We start from the raw sequence: 21,035 nt of genomic DNA, 5'->3' as shown, positions 1-21,035 counted from the left end.
TTAAACAAAAGCTATTTTTGTTTGTACTTTATTCTACACCACCAGATAATAATTTTTCCAATCTGAGAATTTCATCAAGGGTAGTAGCATTAGCTAATTGTTTCTTTAAATCTTCTCTTTCCTCTTTTGTCATTTTTTTAACCACCATATTTATTAATTCCACAGATTCATCATAAGGTTCTTTATGTTTAGCATCTCCAGTTTTCTGTTTCTTATGTTTCGGCAGCTCAAAAGACTTGGCAGCTTTACGTTCTTTATCAGTAACTTTTGTAAAATCTAACACTTGTAAGTGTGGCATTAATTTAATAATATACTCTCTATAGCCCTCCATATGACACACATCGTTAGCTCGAAGACACAAATTGGTAAGAGTCTTGGGACCACTTTTCAAGCCGTTCAATTCATCCAATGAAGTAATATTATTATGACCCAACACTAGATTCTCTAGTCTTTTCGGCAGTAATTTCCCATCAATATATGATACTCTATTCCTAGCTATTAATAAAGTATGTATATCTGTACGTTCTTTCAAATTTGGTAACCCAGAAATTTTATTATTGGTTAAATCTAAAATGTTTACGGGTTTATTCATATACCCAAAACTTTGGTTCATATATTCAGAATCAGATTCTAGTCCCAAATCCCTCAATATCAAACATTTATCACTGTTACATTTGCCATTAAAATGATTAACATAATATGCTGGTGCATCTAGTACAATACTTGGTGTAAATTTCATCGTCTTACCACTCAAATAATCGATCTTTTCACTTCAAGATTTTAACAGAATATCAATAGCCAATTATAGACTCGATTACAACGACTCCATCAAATTCAAAAGGACTCTTCCCAACATCAATTACCATTTAATCCCAAATCAGTTCCTGTTAAATACTTTCGAATTTAATCAATTCGAAGCCTTTTTATCGATGATTCTAGGAAAGCTACAAACCCTAACCGAACTTTTTCACTTTCCATAGAAAATAGGGCAAGCTCATCAGGTTTTGAAATCAACCCTACATTTATACACTTATTAAGATCAATTGGAAACTATTAGAACCTTTAAACTACAAGAAATAAACTTATATAAAGAGGATTGTTTTAATTGAAGTGAATCAGCTTGGAGTGTGGCCATTATGTGGAATCCATAGTATAAGTCGATAAGTTATTGAATAGCTGCTAATTTACGCCTGGAAGTTAAACCGTTAGGGACAATCACTATCGTTTATAGATTAAAACTGGAAATAAGTTAATTCTACAGTCATTAGAGCAACAAATCAAGAAGAAGCTTCACTTAAAGTTATATATATATATCAGAAATTATTAAAAGTATAGGTATAAGATGGTATTTACTAAGGATCAAGTCGATTATTCTTTGTATTTGGTGACTGACTCTACAATGTTGCCCCCAGGGGCAACATTGAGTTCTCAAGTAGAAGAAGGTTTAATGAACGGTGTCACTTTAGTTCAGATACGTGAGAAAGATTGTGATACCAAGAATTTTTTTCACGAAGGTGTACTTATCAAGAAGCTCTGTACTGATTATAATGTCCCATTGATTGTCAATGATCGTGTAGATGTTGCCCTTGCCATTAGAGCAGATGGTGTTCATGTTGGCCAAGATGATATGCCAATTCCAGTTGTTAGAGAATTATTAGGTCCTGACAAGATTATTGGTTGGAGTGTTAGTAAAGTTGAAGAAGTCGAGAAATTGGCCAATTGGGGTCCTGGGATGGTTGATAATATTGGTATAGGTATGGTTTTCCCAACTCAGACTAAAAAAAATCCAAAAAAGTCACCAATGGGCACTGCTGGTGTCATTAAAGTTCTTGATGCTTTGGAAAATTGCGGTGCTTCTTGGGTTAAAACTGTCGCCATCGGAGGTTTACATCCAGATAACATCCAAAGGGTATTATACCAATGCAGCAGTACTAATGGTAGAAGATATCTTGATGGTATTGCTGTCGTTAGTGATATCATGGCTTCTGAAGATGCAGGTTTGTCTACAAGAATTTTGAGAGATCTTTTGGATAGTAACTCATATAAATTTGTCGATTTTGGTTTAAGCAATGAAGCTTTGCAAGTTTCAAATATCAATGCTGCCTTACATCAAGTTCACTTTGCCCGCCCTCTTGTCCAACATATGACTAACAAAGTCCATCAAAATTTTGGTGCTAATGTGACTCTAGCTGTGTTTGGATCTCCAATAATGTCTGAAGTTGTATCTGAAGTAAAAGATTTATCTAATATTCCTTATGCTTCCCTATTGATTAATACAGGAACTATTGCTCCGCTGGATGTATTGAAAGCAGCAGTCACTGCTTACAATGAATCAAAGAGGCCAGTTGTTCTTGATCCTGTTGGATACAGTGCAACCCCAACCAGAATGTCATTAAATAATGACTTGCTATCATATGGTCAATTTTCTTGTATCAAATGTAATGCAAGTGAAATGTTGTCACTAGCGGAATTATCTGATGAGAGAATGAAAGGTGTAGATTCTAGTGGTTCGAATATTAACAATGACACTGTTATTAAGGCTACTAAAATAGTTGCCTATAGATATAAGACCATTGCTGTCTGTACTGGCGAATACGATTTTATTGCAAATGGTACAATGGGTGGACACTATTCATTAGGAACTCAAGAAATACGTGGTGATAGTCCATCAATCCCATGTTTTGTAGTGCATGGTGGTAACATTCCAATAATGGGCGATATTACTGCTAGCGGATGTTCATTAGGCTCCACAATCACTTCATTTTTAGGAAGTTTAAGTTTCCCAAATGAGGCTCAAAATGCAGTAATTGCAGCAGTTACTTTGTATAAAGCTGCTGGTAAATTAGCTGCAAGTCGATGCAAAGGTTCTGGTTCTTTCCAAGTGGAGTTCATTGATGCATTATATCAACTAAGCCGTGAGAATATACCAGAAAAATGGGACGTCAAATATGAATTAATTCTTTAAACTATTTACAATACTGTTTAACTTATATATATAATGATGAGTCATGATGTATATTATTCTTTAATAGGCTCATGTATGAATATTTTAATTTCTGTAAGATAATTTACTTCTTTCACTTGGAAGTAAATCAGAATCTTTGTCTAAAGCTTCGTATTTCTCAATTACTTTCGTTTTCATTTCTTCTTCTTGTTGAGGTGTCAAAATTTCAACTGTTTCATTAGGTGGAACAAATTTAAATTTACCAGTTGCAAATTCTCTATCAGACATCCTGCTCAACACGTACACTTGTGAACGAATGTATCTAACTACTGCTTCCAAATGAACAAAATCAACATTTGAACGACCACCGAAAAGATTTCTCCATACCGCAGTGGCTAAAGTCGCATCATCTGTGTAGAACCCTTCATCGTAAGCAAAAACAGCACCACGAAGTTGAGAATTGAAGTCCTTCAAGTACTGATCTGCAATTCTACCTGATGAAACATTTAATTCTTCAAATAATCTCATTTCTATGTCTGAGAAAGTTCTGTCAACCAATTTTTGTTGATAATTCCTACCGTATTTAAACGGCATTGCACGCATACGTGTGAACAATATCCACTCATGAAGTATGGTAATTTGGAACCATTGAGAGAAAGAACGAGGTAGTTTCAAGTCTTCATAAAAGAATTTTGCACTTTCAGATAATGGTTCATTTTCGAATTGTAAACCTTGATTTCTACATAGAGAATAATAATATGAACCTGCCACAGCACCTGCTCTAATTCTATCCATATCCAAACGAAATGACTTGATCAATACTTCACCCAACGCTTCCTTCCATTTTGGTAATTGGTAATCAGTGGCTTCATATTTAGAAGAACTCAATAAATCATTCTTTGGAGAATCCGGAAATTTGCCTAAACTTTTGGAATTATTCGACGGCTTCAAATGAGAATTTTTCACTAATTCTTCAGGAGTTTGTTCAGCTTCAGTATTCTTGTTAAACCTAATTGATGACTGGTGCAAAAATGCCCTATTCGATATGGCATAAGGTCTCAAAACTGACAAAGCATCACGGCAAATGGTAGTTTTAAGCATTGGAAATTATCTGGTAGGCCAATATCACCAGTGAGCTGGTATCTGGAATCTTATAATTATAACTTCTGGTCTTCTGTATGTGCAAATGAAGTTAACACTTTTAGATGTCTTTATACCATTTGTTAAATCGAGATTGCATATTTCTCTTGAGCTTTAACGATTTCTGTAAAGATTATCGTTATTAATGAGGTTAATATAATCTAATATCATAATGTACGGTATATCAGGATGGTATAGTCAGTGATGGCCTACAACTGACAGACAGTAACTAATCAAAACCCGAGCAATACCATTTATAAATGTGTTTTTATTCTTTATTTTAGTTGATATACACAACGATAATGTCATTAACCTGATTTTTCCATCCTAATATTGCTTTTGCACTTGCGCTTACTCTTACTCTAGCTTTGCCAATCAATAATTGCTGTCACTTCTATTGAATGGTACTTTCATATCATTAACCGAACCTTCTAACCTTTGAATTATTATTTGTATTATGTTATTTATACGAAATTACATATTAATTTGTTACAGATATGCTGGAAGTTCTTGAAGTTCGATCCAAGATTTCTTTAAATCTCGACTCAACGGTATCAATTATGTTTGTTTTCTTACCTCCAGATGCATTTTTACGTAATGCAGTCCCCCACACTTTATTCGCCAATGTATTCTTCCATTTAATTACATCTTCCATAGCTTGGAAGTGCCTTAGGTTTAATAAATCTGTTAATATTTCAGATTGTTTTTCTATTTTACTTTCACGAGTAGTCTTGATACGCTTCTTTTCGGCTCTCAATTGTACTCTGGCCCCTGGTCTTTGTGAATTTTCCCTTGCCTGTATCTTCTCTAGAATTTGATCTCTACGACTTTCCAATTCCTGAATTTGGTTTAAAATTTGTCTGGTCTTTGAACAATCATCAAGTTTCATGATTTCCTCTACAATGTCTTCTAATTCAGTTTCATCCTTAGAATCGTCATTTTGATCAGATGAAGAACTATGCTCGCCACCTTCATCTACAGGATTTAATTCAGACTCAGTTAGTTCATTTTCTTTAAACTCTTTCAATAATGATGACTCACGTTGTTGGAACCCTTTATTGTTGATCACTTTATTCTTTAAAATAAAACTATCCTCAAAGATTGATTCAATTGGTCTAAATTGCCTCAATAAATCGTGTTCCCTACGACCCCATGTATCCAACCAAGTCATTAGGCTCTTAACATCCTCATAATCATCAAATGAATACCATTGTGTATCACTTAATAATAATCTAGATGGGGTCTCATCAATAATCTTTCTCTGTATTGGAGTCAGTTCCACAAGGGAATTTAGCACTCCGTTTTCATCAACTAATTTAGCTCTCACATCTCCATCTACATAACAATAAGATCCATCTTTTTCTTTACCAATATTGAAAACCTCTAAAGTTGCAGCCGCACTTCCTCTTTCAATATATATATTCCTCCAATTATCTAATTGTTCATCTGTCACATGCAAAATAATTTTTGCTACTTCTGGATTTGGTCCTCTTACCCATAACCTACCAGAGTGATAGTTGATTTCTTCGGTGCTATCTTGTTCACTTGACTCCTTTTTATGAATACCATTTAATTCGAGCCAGAAATACAAATTACCATATCTATCCATTCCTAACGGCTTTAATCTTTGAATATCATTTTCTAATAATTTCATCTCTAAAAATGATTTATCCATAAGAATACCATCAACTTTTTGTTTTTGTTCTTCAATTTTCTGTTCTAGTTCTGTTTTTCTCTGTTCGATCTCGGGATTTGATTCAACTTGATTTAATTGTGACAATTCTATTAACAACATGGACAATTGATTTTGTTCGGTTTTAACATCTTTCGAAATCTTAAACCTTTCACTACGTAGTTGACCACATAATTCTAACGATTCTTCAATTGCATTCTTGATATCAGGCGAATAATTGCAAGATAAATCAACCAATATCCATAATATATCTAACTTTTCATCTAATGTTAGATTACGGCAGAAATTTTTCCACATTTGCTTTGGTAATTGACTAGCCGAAATTTCTTCTGGTATTACCTTTTCTGTAAAATTATGTACAATATCTGTGTATGTTGGAATATGCATACTGTCTTGAAGGATACCGAGTAAAATTAAGAGCCAAAAGTTGTTATTAAATTGTCTTTTTGCCAATCTTTCAGCCCAATTCACATTACGATAATTTAGACACTTCTCTAATTTGGCGTCTAAATCACCTGTACTACCTTCATTTTCTTCTTCGCCTGCTGTATCTTCTTCGACTTTAATTTCTTTGCTATTTATGTCTTCACTGTCATCCTCTTCTTTTATTCCATCTTCTTTCGAATTATCTTCACCTGTTTTAATATCTTTAAGTTTATCTTCTTCAATCCATTCTTCAGTGACTAGTGTGACCCAGTCACCATTTTCATCCATGAATAAACGTAATAATGAAACAAATAATTCTATAATTAGCGCAGTACCATTGTTGTTTATATTATCTAGAACTTCATCACTTGCAGGTTCATCTTTTTGAATTTTATACGTTATTCTATCATTCTTTTGTAACTTAATTAGATTTCTGGATTCAGGATTTCTCACCCAATCACTTTCTGAACTTTCATCAAGATCATTTTCTACTGGAGTTTCGTGATATTCAACATATACAACTTCACCTTTCATTTCATAAGGATCTGTGCATTTTAAAGTTGTTATGAATTGATCTAGGTTAAACTCAGAAATGTATATTTTTCTACCAAAGGTCGCAAAAAATTGATAAACTTGTAATAATTTTTCAAAATTTTTGAATGGTTTCATCACATTTTCAGAAAGAGGTAATTCTTCCAATAGATTATTATAAGATGTCAAACGTTCAAAAATATGTGGAGAGCCCTGATATGGCAAAAGTAAATCTTCCATAATAACAGTAATTGGAGCAGAAGATGCAGCAGCTTCTTCTACAGCAACCTCATCTTCTTCCTTTTTAATTTCATCATCAGTTTTCTTCTTCTTTTTCGATGGTTTCTCTTCGCTATCTTTTTTCTTCCCATCAGAATCGTCGTTAGTCAACTCTGATGATTGATCTTGTAGAGATTCATTTTGTACATATTGATCTTGAGGAATTTGTTGATTCTCTTCAATTGCGTGTGAACGAGATCTTTTATTATTATTATTATTCGTTTTTTCTTCGGGTTTTGGCTCATCTTCTTTATATTTCAGCATATCTATTGGCCACTCCATGGTCAATCCATAAATTGGTAAATATTCTTCTTTTACGCACCATGGTGCACCCATTTTGGAAGAAGCTCTAGTTAATGTAATTTTACAAAAACATTTAATCAAATGTTTAGTGAACGATGATCTATCTCTATAAATCTGTGTTTGGTCTGCTATCAACGAGCTATGAACATTGCTCTCTTCAATTAACATATATTTTGCATAAGCAGGTACGATAATTTCGCCGGTATTTGAATCAATAGCGGCATTGAACTGAGCCTTTTCTTTTATAATATACGGTTTTTGAAACTGTGGATAAGAATTGTCCATTGACACAGTGGAAGTGATTGGGACACTCGATATCGATTCTTCCGGTGCAGGGGTAGTCTGATGAGAATTTACATTTGAATCTTTATTTTTCCTTAAAAACACTACTTCACCAGGAAAGAAATCATTTTTAAATCTTGCATATACGCTTTCGACCAACGCATCCAGTCTCTTGACACTGTTAAAGTGTAAGAATCTTGCAACAGGTTCTCTCAACTTTATTGGAAATCGTTCTTCGACATATTTAAATTGGGATTCCTCACTGTCTAAAGCTTGGAAAAAAGTTAAACACGAAGTACCAGTAATTTCACAAGTAAAATAATGTCTGGTATAAAAATCCATTCTCTCTAAAAACTCTCGATACGTGAGAAACCATTCACCAGTTTCATCGATATGCCATACATTGACATTCAAATCTAACGGTAAAGGTTTCGGATCAGGTAAAATAATAGGTTTACGTTTATATAACACCATGGTCGAATAAATCACACATACACACACAGAAACCTCACCTCACCTCTTTACAATCAACACTTATTTAAAGATATAACACAAATGATATGAAATAACAACGAATATAATTATATCTATTGCAGTTTATATCAAAAGAGACACTCACGTACAGTGCAGTTTTATAATAATAATAATAATAATAATAATAATAATAAATAAATAAAAAAGTTGCAAACTCAAGGTCAACCTAAAAGAACACAACAATAAACCGGAACAGCAGCTAAACGTCTCTTACTGCAACTTGGAAGAACAATTCAACCATCTAATTGTACTGTTTCCAATAACAAAATTCTTTTTATCGAAATAAAGTTTTTAGTTTATATATATTCGAATTTCGAAATCGAAATCGGTTAAAGAGTTGTAAAATGACGACACGGTTAAAAGAGGGCAGAAGTTACAGAAGGATAGAGGATAAAGGATAGTTAGTATTAAGGAAAGCTGTTGATGTTGTTGAAGTTGTTGTTGATAGAGGAGATGATGAAGGGTGGATTGGTGTATTTTGTTTCCAGTTGTGAAGGGTTCATGGTATGTTTTTCTAACGGTGGAAAACGTAAAGCAAAATAAGATAGAATAAAGGTTATGTTTTGGAGGGAAGTTTGTGTCGTTAGTTTTTAGGTAAGGGAACAGGAAGGGCAAGGGCAAGGGCAAGGTCAAGTTGGAATGTGTGGGATCGATATGGGTATGTTTGTTTTTCAAGTCAGTTAGTAACTGTATGAGTGGGTGTTCATGTGTGTGTGTGTGCGAGTGTGTGTTTTTTGCTTGTTTTATGTCTTAGATCTCATGTCTATTCCCTCATCATAATCCCATTGTAACGTTTTCTGCGGTAGTTTCTTAACCCTTATTTTTTCCTTTTTTATGCTTCGGTGTGTCACGTGATCCGGTATTTCATTTCGAACTGCCTATAAAAAAGAAAAAGAAAAGAAACTAAAAATAAAAAATTTCGATGCTCATCGATCGATTCGAAATGATGATGGGATATAAAGCAAGCACTATAAAGGAACTGTTATATCTAAGAGGGTCAACTACGTTTCTGTATTAGTATCCAGTTTGGACGTCTAGATATATATATATATATATATATATATATACATTTAGGTTTCAACAATTGAGATTATTGCTTAACTGGGGTGAAGATGGAGCAAAGTAATAAGCCTCACAGGAAAGTGAAGGAAAAGAATACTGCAAAGAAGAAATTGCATACTCAAGGTCATAATGCAAAGGCTTTTGCTGTTTCTGCTCCTGGGAAAATGGCAAAGACCATGCTGCGTTCTAGTGATGTTAGGGAACGTAAGTTGCATGTCCCAATGGTCGACAGAACCCCAGAAGAGGACCCTCCTCCAGTCATCGTCGCTGTAGTCGGTCCTCCAGGTACCGGTAAAACTACTTTGATTAAATCTTTGATTAGAAGAATGACAAAATCTACTTTAAATGATATCAATGGTCCCATCACCGTTGTTTCTGGTAAGCGTAGAAGATTGACCTTCATCGAGTGTCCTGCTGATGATTTGAACGCAATGATCGATATTTCAAAAATCGCAGATTTAGTACTACTGATGATGGATGGTAATTTTGGTTTCGAAATGGAAACTATGGAATTCTTAAATCTGGCCCAACACCACGGTATGCCTCGTGTTTTAGGTGTCGCTACGCATTTGGATTTGTTCAAGTCTCAATCAACTTTAAGAGCCTCTAAAAAACGTTTAAAACATAGATTTTGGACCGAAGTTTACCAAGGTGCTAAATTATTTTATTTATCAGGTGTCATCAACGGTCGTTATCCAGATAGAGAAATTTTGAACTTGTCGAGATTCATCTCCGTTATGAAGTTCAGACCTTTGAAATGGAGAAATGAACATCCTTATCTATTGGCGGATAGAGTCACAGATTTAACTCATCCAGAATTGATCGAAAAAGAAGGTAAACAAGTCGATCGTAAAATTGCTTTGTATGGTTACTTGCACGGTACTCCTTTGTCTTCCGTTCCTGGTGCAAGAGTTCATATTGCTGGTGTAGGTGATTTTTCAGTTGCTCAAGTTGAAAAACTACCAGATCCTTGTCCAACACCTTACTTTCAACAGAAAATAGACGACTATGAAAGGGAAAAAATGAAGGAAGAAGGTACCTCATCTACTGCTGCAACTACCACAAGAAGAAGGAAAAGGCTGGAAAACAAAGATAAATTGATATATGCTCCAATGTCTGATGTCGGTGGTGTCTTAATGGACAAGGATGTAGTGTATATCAACGTTGGTAATAAAAATGAGGGCCAAAGCTTTGTTCCTGGTGAAGAAAAGGGTGAAGGTGAAAAATTGGTCACCAACTTACAAATGGTAGACAAGAGTATCGCTGAGAGATTCGATGGCGTCGGTTTACAATTATTCAGTAACAGTACTGAATTGAAAGCAGTAAATGATAATGATGAAGACGCAGATGATATTGAATCGGATATTGAAGATGAAGATATTATTGAGGGTGAAGACCAAGGTAGAAAATCATTAAGACGTCCAAAAATGTACGGGAAATCTGTCCAAGATGATGATGACGATATTGACAATCTACCATCTGATGAAGAGGTTGAAGAAGGCAAACCTGAAATGGTTGATATTGATTTTGGTTCAGGTTTACCAGACAATGAAAAATTAAATTATGCAACAGATTCCGAATTTGAACTTAGTGACAACGAAGAATCATGGGCTAAAAATACTGCCAACAAGTTAAATGGACAAATTTCTCGAAAGAAAAAATGGGACATTGGTAGATTAATTTATATGGATAATATTTCACCAAACGAGGTTATCAAAAGATGGCGTGGGGAATCTAATGGCGACGAGGATAGTGACATTGAAGATGAAGATGCCGAAGATGCTGATTTCTTCAAGAAAAAGAATGATTCAGCAACAGCCGCTCAAAACTATGATACTGATTTAGAAAAGTTCGTTCCATATTTCCAAACTTTTGATAAACTTGTTCAAAAATGGAATGATTGTAAAGCTCTAAAAGGTAGATTTGTCGGTGTACCAACTATGAAAGAGTCAGAAAATGCCGAAGATAATGAAGATGAATTGATGGAGGAAAACGAAGATGGTGAAGTATTTGGTGATTTTGAGGATTTAGAAGAAGCTGAGAACAACGGTAACGAAGAAGAAAGCTCAAAAGATGATGAAGGAAATGAATCCGACGATTCATTTGCTGATTTTGAAGAAGAAGAAAAGAAAGATTTAACCACTGAACAAGAACGTGAATTAAATGCTGCCAAAAAGGAAAAATTGAGATTACAATTCGAAATGGAAGAAGGTGAAAATTTTAAAGAAGATGATCCAGATAACGAGTACGACACTTGGTATGAACTTCAAAAGGCAAAAATTGCTAAACAATTGGACATTAACAACGCTGTATACGAAGAAATGACTCCAGAACAACGTCAAACAATCGAGGGTTATAAAGCTGGTTCATACGTCCGAATTGTGTTTAATGATGTCCCAATGGAATTCATTGAAAATTTTGATCCACAAGTTCCAGTTGTTATAGGTGGTTTGCTGCCTACAGAATTAAAATTTGGTATTGTAAATGCTAGATTAAGAAGACATCGTTGGCATAAAAAGATCTTAAAAACTAATGATCCTTTGGTATTATCATTAGGTTGGAGAAGATTCCAAACCTTACCGGTATATACAACAAGTGATTCTAGAACAAGAACAAGAATGCTGAAATATACTCCTGAACATTCTTTCTGTACTGCAAGTTTTTATGGTCCACTATGTTCACCAAATACTCCTTTCTGTGGTATTCAAATTGTTGCTAACAGTGACACCACAGGTAGCTTCAGAATTGCTGCTACTGGTATAGTTGAAGAAATCGATGCCTCTGTTGAAATTGTAAAGAAACTGAAACTAGTTGGTTTCCCATATAAGATCTTTAAAAATACTGCATTTATCAAGGACATGTTTTCAAGTGCAATGGAAGTTGCTAGATTTGAAGGTGCACAAATTAAGACAGTCTCTGGTATTCGTGGTGAAATCAAAAGAGCATTATCTTCACCAGATGGTTGTTACAGAGCAGCATTTGAAGATAAGATTTTGATGAGTGATATTGTTGTTTTGAGAACTTGGTATCCTGTTACTGTTAAGAAATTCTATAATCCAGTTACTTCTCTGTTGTTACAAAATAAGAAAGAATGGAAGGGTTTAAGATTGACAGGTCAAATTAGAGCGGCCAAAGCTATTGAGACACCAACCAATAATGACAGTTCTTATAAAAAGGTTCAAAGAGTTGAAAGACACTTCAATGGTTTGAAGGTTCCAAAGTCTATTCAAAAAGACCTGCCATTTAAGTCTCAAATTCATCAAATGAAGCCTCAAAAGAAGAAAACATATATGCAAAAGAGAGCAGTTGTACTGGGAGGTGAAGAAAAGAAGGTTCGTTCTATGATGCAAAAGGTATTAACCGTTTCGAAGGCTAAGGATGAAAAGAGAAAAGCCAAGAAATCTGATCAAAGAAAAGAAAGATTAAAGAGATTAGCCAAGGTTGAAGAAGAAAAGTCTCAAAAGGACAAAGAAAAGAAGAAAGATTATTTCTCTAAACATGGTAAGAAGAGAACAATGGATGGTGATGATATGTCAGGTTCTCAAAAAAAGAGAAAATAGTTTTAAGCAGTATCAAGTGAATACTTTGTCATTTTATTTATCAAGATTTGAGATTATATATGTGTATATATGTATATATATATGAAACAGATGTACACATTATTTCTAAAGATAATTTTAGTGGTAGGTGATCTACTTTAAGTATACATTGCGAAGTAAATTTGGTATATATAAATATCTATGTACGTAAATATTTTTCATTTAAATGTTATGAAATATATTAATTTAAAATATTACTTGTACTCAATAAATTTTCTTTCTTCATTTTCCATAAGTTGTTGTATTAAATTTCAAACAACTAAAATTTGATAAAATTGATTTAAATATGATATTGGATTGTTATAAGATATTGGAATTTTAAAATCATTCAAATATATTGAGACAACCATTGGAAAGCTTCAGAGTAACCATCTCTCATGACTACAGAACACATGAATAATTCGACAGGTCTTTGGCCTTCGACTTTGACAGAACCGGTGGTTGACATTAGACCTAAAGCGGAACGTAATTCAGCTTCAGACACGGCGTTTGCAGAATCAATTTTGTTACCCAAGATAACAAATGGTACATCCTTTAATTCAGCAATGTTGAACAATTGATCCAATTCAACACGAGCTTCGTTAAATCTTTCTGGGTCAGCAGCATCGACTAAAAAGACAATACCATTGACTTCTGGGAAATAATCTTTCCACAGACGACGAGCTTGAATATGACCACCTAAATCAAAAGTAGTAAATTTAATATTACCAATAGCCAATTCTTCAGAAGTTGGATGCCAAGTTGGTTGTAAAGTAGCCAATCTATCATTTTTTAACATATGCAATAGGGTTGTCTTACCAGCATTATCCAAACCCAAAAATAGTAATTTACCATGTTTATTCCATAAACCTAAAGATGCAAGAACATCTCTGAACCAACTGAAAACATCCCACATAATTGACTTGTAAAAATTAAATTTTTTAGATCGAGTCTATCCCAAAGATATCTGAAAAGAAATGGATTGATTCTTATAATAATCACTACCTTCTCCCCACAAACAATCAATAAAATAAATACCTTAAACTTTTAAAATAAAACCTTTTTCTTTGTATCTGTTCTTGAACATCATATATCTTTTCTAATTTGTTATACTCTTAAATATATCAATTTTCCATTTTCATAACGACAACGAAAAATAAACAATATGAAGGATACGGTGAGGTAGGGTAACGCTAGACAGCATTTTAAAAAGGCGATGATGACAGGAAGGCAGGTTTTTTATGTATGTTAAAGTGTTTGAGTGGCAGTATTTTTAACGGATTACCATGAGATTCTTTGGCAATTAACTGATCAAGATCTGTGTATTTAAACGATGACTCTCAGTTTCTTCTTTGAGTGCTTCCGCTATCTCTCTTTCTTGGAGCAGAGGTGCTTTTAGCAGAAGAATTGATAAGAAATAAAAAGAAAAATTAAATGAAAGCTTATTGCTTCAAAAGTGATTCGACTATTCTTAGTTGTTCATTTATACTTGAATTGAATTATACAGTGCAACATTTATTATTAAAGAAAAAAAACTAAAATTTATTTAGATATATTATATAATATAGATAAATCCCTTTCATTTTTTTATTTGAAATTTTTCAAAATGCTTAGTATAATCTGAAAGCTGGACCCATGGAAGATTTGATGACCAAGGAACCAACATTTTGCCAGTTCTTCTTCAACAAAGAAACCAAGAAGTTGACAGACATCAAGATTTGGTTAACCAAAGTGTCTTCGTCCATTTCGACGTTACCGACGGCAACAGCCAAACATAAGACCTTCTTCAATTGAAACTTGATGGTGGATCTGACATCAGTGACCTTACCGTACAAGTCATCGTTGTGGGAAACTGGGGTTGGGAACTTACCAGCCTTGGATAATTGAGGACCCAATAATCTTGGAACTTGCTTAATCAAGACTTCGGAAGCAATGAAAGCATTGTACTTCTTGGACAATTTCTTGATCAATTTCTTGTTCTTGTTCAATTTCTTCAAATCTTCAACAGACATGGCATCAACACCACAAGACTTAGCTCTGTCAACATCGAAAGCATCACCGAAGATACAGATGGACATGTTTGGTCTTGGACAGACTGGCAATTTCAAAGAACCAGAGAAACGCTTGTCTCTTTGAGGGTCATAGTTCTTCAAACCAACTTGTAATTCAACGGTTTCCAAGAAGTTTCTCTTCTTGGTTTCGTTGGAGTACTTCAACAATTCTTGAACATTTTCTCTAACGTGAGAAGTAGTGATCTTAGACATCTTTGATGATTTTTATTTATTGTCTTCCAAAAGAATTGGTGGTCCGTTAGGCTTGCGACTATAAATATCGATGGAGTCTTTATATATGAAACAAAAGAGTGAACAGGAATACTACAAGAAACAATAAATGAAAAACTCTGTTACTAAATAAAAAGGTTTTAAAACTTTAAATCGACATTGCAAAAAAGTTATCTCAAACAATAAAAGCATCAAGAGAGTAGTAATACCGAAGTTACATTCATTGCAATCAAACAGTTAATGATAGCTTAAACAATATATTTCCAATTCCAATTGCATCCATCCATTCATTGATTCAATTAAGAAAGCGTAGTTAGCACTACTATTCTCTGAAGCTATGTGTGTATAAGCTTATGAATATTCATCTCATCAATCCAATAGATGATCTCTAGTAGTTTGCCTATGCCATTGCTCAGTGTATAGATGAAATTTTTCATTTCTGCTGAAATTTCCAAAAGTTTTCAATTTTTGTGCGTCGCGTCATCTATTTATTTGTGCTTCTGCACACGATTTGGCGTTTTGTTCTGCGCTGTTTCTCAGAAATCTACGAAAATAAAACAAAAAATCGAAAATTGAAAAAAAGTGAAAAATAAAACATTTTGAAACTTTCTCCGACGGAAGTAAAAAAAAAAGGTCTTTATCTATGCTTCAGATGAAGATGTATGGGTGGCCAGTCACTTGAAATTTGTATTTCCTGTTATGGTAATATATCTTTGTATTTGGAAATCGTGTACCTTTTAAGTAATTACATCAATTACATCAAATTGAAATTTAGCCATCGAATTGAAAAAAAGTCTATCAACCTTATATTTAACTATCTACTTTATCTATGTAGATATAAAGATTAATAGAAACCTTTTCAGTTAGGTTTATGTTTATGGATTGACAAGAAATTCCATGAACATATTGATATCATGCAGGCATGGTTGTATAAAAGTCTTAATTCAAAGTTTTGTAGAATCCCTGTGAATAAAAATTGGTTCCGTTTAATTCAATTAAGGTATAATTCTAATTCAAAAAGTAGATGGTTACAGAGACAATGGTCTGATCCATATACCCAAGAGGCAAAAGATCAGAATCTAAGGTCTCGTGCAGCCTTCAAATTAATTGAAATTAATAACAGATTTAAATTATTTGATAAACATAAAAAATTGAATGTTTTAGATCTTGGTTTTGCACCAGGTGCTTGGTCCCAAGTAATTAGAAAATCTACTTCTGATGATTCATTGATATTGGGTGTAGATATCTTGCCTTGTGATCCTCCAACTGGTGTAAGTTCAATTCAAGCCAATATCCTTTCTAAAAGAACTCATGATTTAATTAGACTATTCTTCAATGAATCCTTCCAATTAAATAGGGAAGATAATTTGCATAAGGATTATGGTTATTTCCAAGATTATTTGGAAAATGAATTGGATTCAAATTTCAAAGAGGATTCACAAACTTTGATGACAGACAATGATAAGCCTGTAAATTTTTCAATTTCAAAATACCCTATAGATATTGTGGTTAGCGATATGTATGTACCTTGGCAAGTTTTTAATACACATCAGAATAACATTACTAATATTCCTAATTACAGGATGGCTAATACTTCAGGTTTGGCGGTGAAAGATCATGCTCAGTCTATCGATCTGTGCGACGCTGCATTAGTGACAGCAATTGATTTAGTTAAGCCAAAAGGTTCCTTTGTATGTAAACTGTACTCCGGTAAAGAAGAAAACCTATTCGAAAAAAGGTTGAAAAAAGTATTTCATAAAGCATATAGGTTCAAACCGAAATCATCAAGATCTGAGTCAAAAGAATTCTATTTTATTGGCTTAAATAAACGTGAAACTGTTGACAAATTAGATGTCTTCACCACCTGATTAACACTAAACATTACTGTCTCCTGTTTCTGTAAATATATATACCTTACTTAAATAACATTCAATGGCAAATTGTGATTAAAGAAATTTTTTATTTTAAATATACATGTAAATATGAAATATTACTCAAACTGATTTTATTCTTTGCATTAAGATTAATTCTTATATAAAAATTCTATTCCATAATTTAATAAATTTTTTACTTATTCTTGTGGAGTTGATAAAAACCCAAATAGTCCAGAATAGGTTCCACCTTAAGATCTTCTTCGGACATAATAATAATCCATCTATTCTTTCTTATCAGCGGCAACACTTTCTTCTTCTACTACCACTGATTCTTTCTTTGGTTCATCCTTCTTTGGCTCCTCTTTCTTTGGTTCATCCTTCTTTTTTGATTCCTTTTTTGGAATGTCTTGCGGTTTTTCATCTTTGGTAGCTACCTTTGGAGCATCTGCTTTGTCAGTGTTACTATCCAGATCGATTAAAGAAGCAGTATTACTGCCAGATTCGTATGAACAGATTCTTTCAGCTACATTAGTTTTACCTTCCAAAGTCAAGTTTTCCTTCCATAGTTCTACAATATTATTTATATCAGCAGTACTATTACCATAAGTAGAAGCAAATATAGCAGCTTCAGAGAATCTTCCTGTCTTTGCCAATAAATCTCTAGCCTTATCAACTGCACCAGCTAACCAGTAGGCGTTAAAAGCTAAATTGTCCTTTCCAATATCTTCGGCATCTTTACCTAACGCTATTAAACCATCAGTATTGTTGAAGGAGGAATGTAATAAGAATAATGACTCTAAATCTTGTGCCTTGCCATAAGCTTCGATAGCTAGCTTGAAGTTAAAGTTTTGCAAAGATGCATCACCTAATGATCTCCATTGTAATTCATTTTCAGTTCCATCCAGAAGTTTGTAGGCTAATGACAATTGACCAACCTTCAAGGCCAGTTCAAATTTTTGATCTTCATCCGGAGAAATCTTTAAAGCTTCTTCATAATATTCTTGGCCTTCCAAAAATCTAGAAATTTTGGATAAAGTGTCTTTATCTTCAATATTAGGTAAGATTGTCTCTATAGCGGCTTCTAATTCACCTCTTAATGTTAATGTTTGGAATTCTAGGACCTCTAGCGATACAACATGGGCATAGACATGGATTTCTCTATCAGCTAAATAAACCTTGTTATCACGAGCCAAATATCCCAACAGATACATTTCCTTGGAGTAATGTGCCAAGTTATAACTTTTACCACCGACAAAGTAGTTTAGTCTATTAGTAGCAGAAGTATAAATAAAAACATCACCAACCCATTTACCAGATGTGACCGATTCATTTAGTTCATGTAAAACCTCAAATGCATCTTCAACACCATCTTCTTCGTTTACATTACCTTGAGCAGATGCTTCGTCGTATACTTCCTTGTTGAATAATAATGAGTATGCACTTGCCTCTTCATCGGCGTTGTCATTTGAGTTGATAATCATGACCAATTCACCATTATCGGACCAGATAACATCACGAGCATTAACATCGATTCTTCTGACCAAAGCACCAGATTCCCAATCAAAGAAATAGGTGAATCCATCAGATTTAATACCTAACAAAGCACCAGCGAATAACTTATCAATATTGTAACCTAATGGGATAGACCATGATGTTACCTCTTTGAAGTTCTTATAATATTTAACTTGACCATTTTCATCGATTAATGCATAACTGTTAGAGTCAGGACCCCATACAAAATCATGGCACTTACCGAAAGATTTGTTTCTCCATGCTAAGGCTGTGTAGATAACGTATTCACCATCTCCGACGACAGTAACAAATCTACCGTTTGGTGAATGTGCTAAGGTCTGTGGGAATACATCTACAGAGCCTAATTCTTTAGTTTGTAATGCAAGTGGTTCACCTTCTTCTACTTCTTCATTACCTCTAATAACAGCAGTGAAGATATCAGAGGCAGTTGCATTCTTACCACCTGACCAGACTAATTTACCGACAGGATCTAGGGACAAAGTTGGGACATCATTACCCAAAGATAAAACAGTGAAACCACTGTCAAACCCAGATGCAATGTAGTTCTTCTTACCAGTTGGGTGAGTAGCAATACACCAACTTCTTTCTAGACCCAAATTTAGAGTCTTTTCTACCTTATAAGTGGATGAATTCCATAATTTCAAAGTACCATCTTCAGAACCAGATATGATAATTGGTAAAGTTGGATGGAAGACAGCGAATGAGACATTAGACATATGTCCTTCTAAAGTAGCAACACATGATTTAGTTTGATAATCCCAGATTTTGACTGTTAAATCATCAGAGGAGGTGATTAAATATGGCTTATCTGGTAAAGGATAGTAATCGACGTAGTTCACACCTTTCTCTTGGCCAGTGGTTAAAGTAAAGTTTGGAGTTGGTTGCCCTAAAGACCAGACTTTGACGGTACGATCTAGACAAGCGGATGCAAAAGTGGAAGGGTCTTTGGGGTTGAATGCAACACACATAACAAAATGTTCATGGCCTTCAAAAGTTTGTTCCAATGCCCAGTCTTTTTCCCAATTCCATAATTTTACGGTTAGATCATCACTACCAGATAAAACATAAGGTTTAGTAGGATGTATAGCTAAAGAACGAATATAATCAGGATGAGCCTCAAAATCAACGACTTTTTCACCAGTATTATAATTGAATACTCTAATTCTAAAATCATCACTCCCTACAACGATCCAATTCTTTCTTGCAATGAACTTACCAGATCTAACTGGAGTTTCAGTTACTTGAATCGATCTAACTTCAGTTTGAGTTTCATAATTCCAAATTTCTACACGACCGGAATATAGGGTGGTTAGGACCCATGGTTCCGTTGGATGGAAGTCAATGCCTTTGACTCTATCGGATCTGTTACTAAATGTTTTCTGTAGGAATTAAAATATAAAATAAAATCCATTAACATTAATCTTCAACGTATTCTTTGGCACCTCTTCATACCTAGAAAAAAAAATCAATAATATAATAAAAAATATTACGTGGGTAAAAAGGGTAGATAACAAAGAAACCGTTAATGAAAATCAATAATTGGTATAGTATTTAATATAACTTGTTAGTAAAAAAGTTCAATATTTGTAACTTGGAAAATAAAATCAGCATTAAAGGCTTCAATTATGTATGAGGGGCAGACGTGTAGTCAACGAGATAAGAACAGCTGTGTAAAGAAAAAAAAGTGAATGAACAGGCAATTGAAAAGAACTTATCCCATACTTCTAAGACCAATTGCCTAAAATCAAAGCAATTCACTCTGCATTGCCCTTTAACTTACCATTTTCAACATTTTTCGTCTTACAGCCCTTGTATACCTAAAACAAAAAGTTGCAGCCTATTTCAATCTGATTCTTCCTCCAAACAAAAAAAGATCCAAAGATCTTATAACATACTTTTATATCCAATTTCATCTCTAGTGATCCTTGATCTAAAGATTGACCATATAGTCTTGATCAAATATCCAATGATTCGTAAACCTTCTTTATATTAGTTCACTTTTATTTCGATTTATTATTATATTCATAGTTTCATTATCTCATAATTAACTACGTAACAAATTTCGAAATTTGTAAATTTTGGCCAAAAAAAAAAAACCAAAGTCGGGGTAACTTACAGAAATGAATATCATCATTAATAACGGAAGCTCTAATACGTATAATTTCTATTTTAGGCAACATATGCACAGATTTGGCAATTGCCCTAACATCTGTATACGATATTAAGTAATGATACCTATTTGGGTAATAAATATGTTTTTTGTTTGATGCTGGCGACACATATTCCTCAAGTGACAGCGACGATTTTGCAAGTTTGGTCATAAAGATAATCAAGTTCAACTTCTGATATTAAACCTTATTATATAAGATATGAGACAATTTGTTTTTGTAGAATTTGTTTGTACTTCGAACACCTTCCCCCCTCCAACAACAACAACAACGGTAACAACAAACTGGTAGACTTATGAAACACTGGTGTAGCTAAAATAGGTTTTCATAACTTCTTGTTGAATACTTATACATTATAACACTGGATTATATAGACATTGGGGTTTTTAATAATTGTTTAAGATTT

General features: G+C 33.8%; 9 protein-coding genes across 9 annotated transcripts; 3 read left to right on the top strand and 6 right to left on the bottom strand.

Annotated features, from left to right (window-relative positions):
* Positions 1-28: 28 nt before the first annotated feature.
* LEA1 (U2 snRNP complex subunit LEA1) lies at positions 29-739 on the bottom strand (the record flags this gene model as incomplete). The annotated part of the gene is made up of 1 exon (XM_001647205.1): positions 29-739. The coding sequence occupies one exon, from the start codon at positions 737-739 to the stop codon at positions 29-31; it is 711 nt and encodes a 236-aa protein (XP_001647255.1).
* Positions 740-1,342: 603 nt separating this feature from the next.
* Positions 1,343-2,965, top strand: THI6 (bifunctional hydroxyethylthiazole kinase/thiamine-phosphate diphosphorylase; the record flags this gene model as incomplete). The annotated part of the gene is made up of 1 exon (XM_001647204.1): positions 1,343-2,965. One exon carries the CDS (start codon positions 1,343-1,345, stop codon positions 2,963-2,965), a length of 1,623 nt encoding a protein of 540 aa, XP_001647254.1.
* An 84-nt stretch (positions 2,966-3,049) lies between these two features.
* On the bottom strand, positions 3,050-4,045 carry CBP3 (Cbp3p; the record flags this gene model as incomplete). The annotated part of the gene is made up of 1 exon (XM_001647203.1): positions 3,050-4,045. One exon carries the CDS (start codon positions 4,043-4,045, stop codon positions 3,050-3,052), a length of 996 nt encoding a protein of 331 aa, XP_001647253.1.
* A 520-nt stretch (positions 4,046-4,565) lies between these two features.
* On the bottom strand, positions 4,566-8,072 carry Kpol_1002p41 (uncharacterized protein; the record flags this gene model as incomplete). Its single annotated transcript, XM_001647202.1, has 1 exon — positions 4,566-8,072. One exon carries the CDS (start codon positions 8,070-8,072, stop codon positions 4,566-4,568), a length of 3,507 nt encoding a protein of 1,168 aa, XP_001647252.1.
* Positions 8,073-9,244: 1,172 nt separating this feature from the next.
* On the top strand, positions 9,245-12,754 carry BMS1 (GTPase BMS1; the record flags this gene model as incomplete). The annotated part of the gene is made up of 1 exon (XM_001647201.1): positions 9,245-12,754. The coding sequence occupies one exon, from the start codon at positions 9,245-9,247 to the stop codon at positions 12,752-12,754; it is 3,510 nt and encodes a 1,169-aa protein (XP_001647251.1).
* Positions 12,755-13,121: 367 nt separating this feature from the next.
* SAR1 (Arf family GTPase SAR1) lies at positions 13,122-13,688 on the bottom strand (the record flags this gene model as incomplete). The annotated part of the gene is made up of 1 exon (XM_001647200.1): positions 13,122-13,688. The coding sequence occupies one exon, from the start codon at positions 13,686-13,688 to the stop codon at positions 13,122-13,124; it is 567 nt and encodes a 188-aa protein (XP_001647250.1).
* A 694-nt stretch (positions 13,689-14,382) lies between these two features.
* Kpol_1002p38 (60S ribosomal protein uL1) lies at positions 14,383-15,036 on the bottom strand (the record flags this gene model as incomplete). Its single annotated transcript, XM_001647199.1, has 1 exon — positions 14,383-15,036. One exon carries the CDS (start codon positions 15,034-15,036, stop codon positions 14,383-14,385), a length of 654 nt encoding a protein of 217 aa, XP_001647249.1.
* Positions 15,037-15,968: 932 nt separating this feature from the next.
* On the top strand, positions 15,969-16,922 carry MRM2 (21S rRNA (uridine2791-2'-O) methyltransferase; the record flags this gene model as incomplete). Its single annotated transcript, XM_001647198.1, has 1 exon — positions 15,969-16,922. The coding sequence occupies one exon, from the start codon at positions 15,969-15,971 to the stop codon at positions 16,920-16,922; it is 954 nt and encodes a 317-aa protein (XP_001647248.1).
* A 287-nt stretch (positions 16,923-17,209) lies between these two features.
* SEC27 (coatomer subunit beta') lies at positions 17,210-19,429 on the bottom strand (the record flags this gene model as incomplete). Its single annotated transcript, XM_001647197.1, has 1 exon — positions 17,210-19,429. The coding sequence occupies one exon, from the start codon at positions 19,427-19,429 to the stop codon at positions 17,210-17,212; it is 2,220 nt and encodes a 739-aa protein (XP_001647247.1).
* Positions 19,430-21,035: the final 1,606 nt, after the last annotated feature.

The sequence above is a fragment of the Vanderwaltozyma polyspora genome, genomic scaffold (genome assembly GCF_000150035.1).
Source record: "Vanderwaltozyma polyspora DSM 70294 KpolScaffold1002 genomic scaffold, whole genome shotgun sequence".
Classification (NCBI taxonomy): Eukaryota; Fungi; Ascomycota; class Saccharomycetes; order Saccharomycetales; family Saccharomycetaceae; genus Vanderwaltozyma; species Vanderwaltozyma polyspora.
The sequence above is the reverse complement of the archived record's forward strand: the minus strand, read 5'-3'. Positions and strand labels throughout refer to the sequence as shown.